General features: G+C 38.9%; 1 protein-coding gene across 5 annotated transcripts in view; it reads right to left on the bottom strand.

Moving 5' to 3' along the window:
* Positions 1-863: 863 nt before the first annotated feature.
* Positions 864-8,003, bottom strand: part of BLNK (B cell linker) — a 99,290-nt gene continuing 92,150 nt past the window's right edge. For all 5 annotated transcript variants that reach the window (XM_081189494.1, XM_081189492.1, XM_081189493.1 and 2 more), the window contains 5 exons: positions 7,087-7,118; positions 6,823-6,902; positions 5,469-5,552; positions 4,204-4,359; positions 864-2,446 (listed from right to left, as the gene is read on the bottom strand). In XM_081189494.1, the coding sequence (XP_081045620.1) occupies positions 2,327-2,446; positions 4,204-4,359; positions 5,469-5,552; positions 6,823-6,902; positions 7,087-7,118 (472 nt within the window). In that variant the 3' untranslated portion in view covers positions 864-2,326. The remainder of the gene's footprint in view (positions 2,447-4,203; positions 4,360-5,468; positions 5,553-6,822; positions 6,903-7,086; positions 7,119-8,003) is intronic.

The raw sequence follows: 8,003 nt of genomic DNA, 5'->3' as shown, positions 1-8,003 counted from the left end.
AACAAGGTTGGAGAGCATCTTATTATTTGTATACATATTTGCTAAAGGTTTTGAGGAAACGGTAGATTTTATACAATTTTGATATCTGTGTTAAATGGCATTCACTTCTAGTATTATGTACTCAAGGCAGGAAAACGGCCTTAAATTGCTGCTGCATTTTCTTGTCAATGGGACTTGCTTCTGAGTGAATGTGTAAGATTGCTGTGTAAAAATACTTGCCCCAATTCTGGAGCATCAGTCCTGTTGCTGGTTTACTATTTCTTCCCTAAGCTACTGAAGCTTGTTGTTCATCAACTGACTCTACATTAATTGAATTTGAAACCCAAATGAAGTATTCCTTAATGTAGCAATACTGACTGGTAAGAAAAGAAACATTTCCTCCCCCACTTTCATTTTTGCAAATCACACATGGTATGTGACAGGCCTAGTCATGGTAAACTATAAAACTGGTTCCAAAAACATGCTTCGTTTGCTGTAAAACAATAGGCCTCTTCAGGTGTTCCAAATGAGGGTATAAGTAAAAATGTGAGGGTAGGCAGTGGGGAAACCTGTCTCCATTTCATTTGCCTTCCAATTTGTGGAAGGCAACTCTCTGCAGAGCAGCTTTTTGCATCCATAGAGAATTTCTAAAAGAAGCAGCAGAAGTGGGCAGAGATAGCTTGCTCATCAACCCATCTCCCTTTTGAAATTTACTTCTGCGTAGAATGCCTGAAGAGTGCTTAACAGTGAATTGGTTGATTTGGAAAGAAAAAAGTTCACGTCTTAACCATAATATCCTGTGTAGGTCCAGCACGACTTGCTGTGATTTGGTGGAAAAGGACTTTTGAAATTGGGCTTGGGTTTAATTAGGATAGTGCTGGAGGCATTGTTCAATTACCTTTATTCACCTTGAGATGAGAGCTGAAAAATCATTTGGCTATACAATCATACAAGCGTGTAGTTTTGAGCAGAAATACATTTCCCTTCTGAAGGAGAGTAGTTATCAGAGCTTTGACAAAAAACATGACCCCAGGTCTTTGCTGTCAATTCTCATTTAGAAACACTGTATTATAGAAATTGGAGTTTTAAGAAAAATACTCAGTTTTGAAGTAACAGGAAGGCAAGCCACGTGTTCTGTGTCCAAAAATTTCTAGCATAACTCAGAAGCAAGTGGAAAATTATTTAGATAACAATTGGGATGTAGTAAAATGCAACTGATGCAAAATATATCTGGAAGGAAAAGGAAGGTGGGAAATAAGGCCATTGATTAGAAATAAGGGGGTTGTCCTTTGGAAAATTGGAGCAAAATCTCAACTCTACTTTTATTGACAGAAGGCAAGAAACGCAGAGAGCTCTCTTTGCTAATTATAGGAAAAGCCCCATGAGCACTGTGGCTACCTTGCTGGATCCAAGCCATAATGTTTTTCACTACAAAGTTGTGCCTTCTATCTTGTCTTAAATTCTGTGATGGGGGAAAATACACCGCCTCCCCGCAAGAATCAGTTAATGATTAGACTTTCATTTTATACCCACCTGTCCTAAATTGTGTACAGTCTAAAATTCCAAACTTAAGCCTAACCTCGATAGCTGATCCTGCATGCCCACAATCAGTAAAATCATTAGCACAAGGAATTTGCCTGTTACCCATTTCTAAAAAAGCAGAAGTGTGATTATGTCCCATTTTAATAGAATTTGAGAGGTAGGTAAGTTGTACTTTAAACGTGAAAGATTACAACAAGTACACTCAGTCACAATTGCATAGAACTATGCTCTATCATAGGCTTTTTATATTCTTATTTATATGTACATTTAATAAACATGTAACAATGCTCTCAACTAGCACAGTTGAAGCCAATACAAATCTACTGCATTACATTAAATAGAACTGAATTTTTAGACCTGTCCCAGGGAAAAAAGGTCCAGTTTTTAGCTTGTTCCATGATGGCTCATTTTGGCGTAGACATCCTGGTTTAACAAATGTGAATTTTCCCAAGAAGTTGCTTTAAGAACAGTTAAGATGTAGCTGGTACACTTCTGAATATATCGCTTGTCAAGGAATACTTTACCTGGACTTGGAACATCTTAAAAGTACCTAAGTACATTCAAGTACATAACAACTTAAGAGGCTGGTGTGACTGTAAAATTGCCACTTCATCATTCAGCCAACCAGTAGGTTATTCAAAGACTGGGTAACTATATCAAATAAAATCTCTCTTTCTCTTCTTACACATTGTGTGGTCTTCTCAGGCTCTGGTGCTTGGTGTAAAGCTTTCTTATTAAGATGCTCAATCTTAAATTCTCAGAAGATAAGGGCTGGAAGATTTCCCCCTGTGGATCTTCAGTGCAGTTATGATACTCTAGCAATAGATTTCAGTTTGGTTGAGTCTTTTGTGTTGTTTTGACTGTCAATGAGAACGAGAGAAGTCCGTTGATGATTCTCTATTATTTCAGCCACACTGTTGAAGTGCTGGATTGGGAAAACAAGAGTTCAAGATGGCTTACTCAACATGGATGAAAACACAAATCTTGCTGATTCAGCCAAAAACTGAATCATCAAGATTTGGGTAAAAAACAACAACTAAACTTTGATTATAATACAGGGGTTTTCATCAGCTGTACGCCATAAACATCACATTTATAAAAAATAAAGGCTTGACATATCTCGCTTTGCATGTCATGAGTATCTCATATATTAGTTTCACCTTTTAAGTTGAATTACTGAAATAAATGAACTTTTCCACGATATTCAAATTTTTCGAGTTTCACCTACTTAGAGTTTAGCCGGCTCATTCCAGCACTTGTGTTGGTTTTACAAGGCTCCATTGAGAGTCATATTAAAAAGTGGATGAAGCAGAGCAAAATTTTACTCATGACACTGGAAACTAAATGCTTTGAATTAACATTCTGTCTTAAATTTAATGACATACTGAAGAAAAACACACTTCCACATTTCATAAAAAACAAAAACTAAAAACTTATACCTCTTAAAATTTAAAGATGAAATATCTTATCAAAAGAACTCAACAATATCATTTCACTCTCTTGGGAGTGAAAGGATATTCTTTCATATGGGGTTTTTCATTTGGGGTAGTACAGTAAAGCTTTTAACATTTCAAGGACATTCAATATTTTTAAGTTTAGTTTTTTTTAAAGACTAAAGGCTGCATTCTTTACTTGGGAGAATGCCCCATTGAATTCAGTGGGATTTCTGAGTAGATACGGTTAGGATTGCAGCCTAGCACAAATATAAAGGCTATCCCCAAAAGAGAATTAAAAATATGAAACAATACTGTTGAGCTCTCTGATTTAACAGTGGATACTTTGACTAAATTTCCAGTTTTGTGAGAAGACAGTATACACACTTGCTTTTATTACAATATAATCCCCAAACATTAAATGCACACTTTTTTTGGAGGTGGGGAGGGGGGCAAAAATTAGTTGCCTGAGAAGTAATATGTACTGGTCAGAACTTTTAGAATCATCAGAGTTTAATTAAAATCTTCTGAAAGATAAGAGTAAAATTGGATCGACGGTACATGACACATTACGGCAGTTGTTAAATCCAGTAATGTCCTTTGTACAGTCAATTTTATGAAGTTGCTAATTAATGATTTTTTGAATCCAACTCACAATCAAAATTAATGTAGTGTTGAGTGCTGCCCCGCTTATGTAAAGGGTAGCAGAAGAGTTCAAATAGTGCTGTTTCCCCCTCTGTGGGCTTAGTTTCATATTCTAAAAGCAAAGTGTAAAGCAACTGTTCCGAGAGAATAAGATAAGACACCTTTGGATCCAACTGTTTGGCTATTTTCTTCATAGCTTGAAGGGATGTGGCCTACAAGTGGGAATTGAGTGTATCTGTCTTCCATTCAATTAAGTTGTTATCATCCCCACAAGCCCCCACCTGCACAACATCCCTACAGTTTGGATAAATGATAGTATTTTGGTGTGCTTTTCATTTTATTGTCTTTAAGGGAAAAGCTATAGTTAGGAGCTCCCAGTGGGAGTTCTTTAACGAAGGGCTTGATTGTTAAAAAGAACTGCACTCACATTTTAATTAGGTCTCATTGAGGTGATTTGAATCACCTCCTTTTCTGTTTAGTTTAATGTGTAAAAAAGTAATAGTTAAATCAGTTTTTAAAAAGATTTTCTTTTTATACATTATCATGCCCAGAAGCAATGTAACTAAAATTTCCATCCAAATAAAACAGAAATGCAATCACCTACCTCTTCACCACTTTTTTCTCTGCCCAGAGCATACTGTCTTGTTGATTCAATAAATCGGATTGGGATGTTATATACTCTCTTGTTATAAAGCACAACAAGTGTATATGGTTGCTTTGAGTCTTGTCCTGAACTCTTCCTTACTAGGAAAGATCCATCCTAGAAGTCATATATGGAAAAGCAAATACTAATGAGGGTTCATAACATAGAAATTCATTTCCCCCCGTAACCCTTTCTTTCCTAAGATCTTAACACACTGAAAAATTCTAGCTAATGTGCAGGTTTCCCAAATATTAGCATGGGGGTCTTCCAGTTTTCTCATCCCTCTTGGTGTCTACCCATTTCCCTTGGAAAAAGTCTATTGTTTACCTTCACAATTAACATCAAAGGTGATTAAAAGTCTGATGCAAACTGCATTATTCTATCTGAATAATTATATATAGCTTATGCTAGTGTTACATGTGCTAGTGAGGAAATGGCCTTTTTCTACAGAATGTGCCAAGATGTGTGTGTGTGTGTGTGTGTGTGTGTGTGTGAGAGAGAGAGAGAGAGAGAGAGAGGGGGGGGGTGTAGAATTTGTTAAGAATATTGCATTCTGTTCTAGAATGCAGGATTCTGTGGTTAGGAAGTGGGTTCCTTTCCCAGACTGGAAAATCAGTTTTTCGTGACAGGTTCTACATCAGGATAAATTTTCATAGCACCTAACCATGTACCTATGGAATTGCAACTTCGGATAATACTTCACTGATGAAGCGAAGTCCAGGACAGCACATGTCATAATACATGTGTTCATGCTTAAAGGTTCTACAAGACTCTTTCCTGTAGAACAGAATGGGTCCATCAACTTAAACAGACCCAAATAAGAATGATTAGATCCCTATTTTGGTGGTTCCTTCCTTTCATCCCTTGCATGGTCTAATGTGCATTTTTGCCTTTATGGTAAATTTACATTGCAAGATCAGTAAGGTGGCAATTCTATCCCATTACTCTGTGTCAGCTTGCAGTAGTGCCTGCAGCGAACCCCTCAGCCTTCTTAAGAGACTTGGAACGGTTTAATATTTGCACAAACTGGCTGAATTATGCATTGTGAAAGAGGGCTCTGGGATCAGTGTTCCCAAATTATATTGTATGAAAAGCCTGTAACTAGTATCATTTGTTCCCGTCAATATGCCTCTTGATGTTTATTTTGTAAATTTCAAGTTCTGTTCCCCTTCTATGCTTCCAAGGAGTTATGACAAGCTATGAGTTTTTGGAAAATTATTTTTTACCGTGTTTGATTTGTATAATGCATCTTCAGCTGTTTTTCGATCACTTGAAGCCATAAACCATGCTTTACCATGAACGCTGGCATCCTGTGAAAAGGAGAGGCATTTCTATCTGCACACTCAAAAATAGCACTTATTTGCTATGTTGCCTTAACAAACCAATGTTAAGATTGGAATGCATATTTAAGATCAGAACCATATATGAAGACGCAATGTATAAATTTATACATATCTATAAATGAACCAGCATTTGCGTAGCTTTCACGCTGGGTTTCTCCAGCCACTCTGGGTGGCTTCCAACAAACGAAAACACAATAAAACATCAAAATTAAAAACTTCCTTATGCAGGGCTGCCTTCAGATGTCTTCTAAAAGTCACATAGTTGTTTACGTCCTTGACATCTGATGGGAGGGCATTCCACAGGGCGGGTGCCACTACCGAGAAGGCCCTCTGCCTGGTTCCCTGTAACCTCACTTCTCACAGTGAGGGAACCACCAGACATTCACAAGTGTATATATTTCATACTCTCAGAATTATTCATGAAACAACTTTTGTTCTATTTTTAAAATGCAGGTTATGAAGAGTTTTTAAATGTAGGTTGCAGAATTCATGACAAAAGAGCTTATATCCCTTACTTAATTGTGTAGCGAATAGTTGTTCCCACACACCTTTCTGCTATATTTACTAACAGTTTATTAACCACCTTTCTTTTATCATGGAACACAAGGCGACCTACCTATGTGGTCCTTAGGAAGTTTCTCATCTAGACCCACACTTGCCTAGTTTCTGCTAGGGTGGCCTTACATGCCTTCAGACCACACACCGAGTATGGTAATTGCAACAGATTTAACTCCTCATAAAGGAAATAAATGTTAAACAGGTTATGTTTTAAAAGATGCTTTTTGTCTGTGGTGAACTGGCTGAAGGACCTAACTGAGGACTGGCATTTTATAATAGGAGGAATCCGTTGTACACCCTCCCTGCATGTCTAGTTTGACAGGTGGGTGAGGCTGCCCACCTGTCTTATCACCTGATGTCACGATGACCCATTTTCACCCAGGTGGACACAGGCAAAGCACTTTACAAGTGCTGACAACCAGTTTATCATTGGCACTTTCAAACCTCTTTTTCTGTCCAGCTGAGTTTTTACCTTCCCCACACCTGACATAATATATGACATCAGCTGTAAGGTAGGTGAGTGTGACTTGGCTGAAACAGCCTGGTGTGCTAAATGGGGAGGCTGCTTAGGCCCGGGGCCTGGAAATTGCCTACGGCTGTATTATATCTTGACCAAACGTTTGTGGAACACACTCCCCAATCTCCCTCTTTTTAAAAATGAATTTAAATAGTGTTGTACCTGTTCTGCTGCAGTAGAACCACCTTGCAGGCTACTACTACGTGGAGCACATGAGGTGCGGTTCACAGGTTCTGGGAGTCCTGGGGAAGATACAAGGCAACCTGTAACATTCCATGTTCCATGTAAAATTGCAGCCCCCTTTGCCTATTGCCTTTGCTGCCATGCCAGTGATAAAGAGAGCATGAGAGGAATCTTCCTTAATCGTGCTGAAGATGCATGAACTGGAAACCCACCCCAACTTAAGTCAAATGAAGGAGGACTTACTTGGCAGCGTTGCTGGCTTCGGAGGCAGCGGTCTGAAAAAAACAGAAATTGAGGAAATGCAGGGTGGTATCACATGTTGCAACTGAGGTAAGCGAGGGAACCGCATTTTGCTCACCATTTCTTTTAACCAGAAAAGGAGAAAGCCGTACAGGGAATAAAGAAAAATACAAAGCAGCAAAAAGGGTGGTATTTACTGTAAAGAGCTTACCGTGGCAGTTTATTTACTTTTTTCAAAGAGGGCCAGATTTGATGAAGTGAAGGGCCGTGAGGGCCTACCAAAGTTGTTGAAGGATTGAAATTGTGGAGTTTTTTTTTAAGGATTTTACCCCAGGAAATAAACTGCCATGGGCGCCAGATTAAACCAACCAGCGGGCTGGATTAGGCCCCTGAAGCAAACTTTGGACATGCCTGGCTTAGACAAATTCACGGTGGCTACCAATGGCTGACAAATTCATGGAGGAGAAAGCTATCAATGGCTGCTAGTCATGATGGCTGTGTACTGACTCCAGTACCAAAGGCAGTATAACTTTAAACACTGGTCACTGGGGAACGTAAGTGGTGAGATGACTGTTGCGCTTGGGTCCTGCTTGTGGGCTTCTCACAGGAACCTGGTTGGCACTTTGAGAATAGGATGCTGGTAGTCCAGCAAGGCTCTTCCGACATGCTTTTTCCTTGGGGGAAACCTATACATCCTTTATAATCCTAAGGAAATGTTCTCCTCTGGTTTATTTCTGGTTTTCTTTCAGAAGAAAGTACTCAGGCCCTTGCAGGATCCCATGTCTGCTGTTTATAAATACAGTGGGTTGTATCCACAGAACCTTAGTGTGAGCAGAAGGCAGCTCTACTTGCTCAGCTCTCTCTTCTAACTACAGCCTGTTCTATGCTCTGCTTGTAGAAGAAAAGGATGCAGAGCTGCA

The sequence above is a fragment of the Podarcis bocagei genome, assembly GCF_964188305.1.
Source record: "Podarcis bocagei genome assembly, chromosome: 4".
NCBI classification, from domain to species: Eukaryota; Metazoa; Chordata; class Lepidosauria; order Squamata; family Lacertidae; genus Podarcis; species Podarcis bocagei.
Note: the sequence above shows the minus strand (reverse complement) of the source record. Positions and strands in the feature narration are given on the sequence as shown.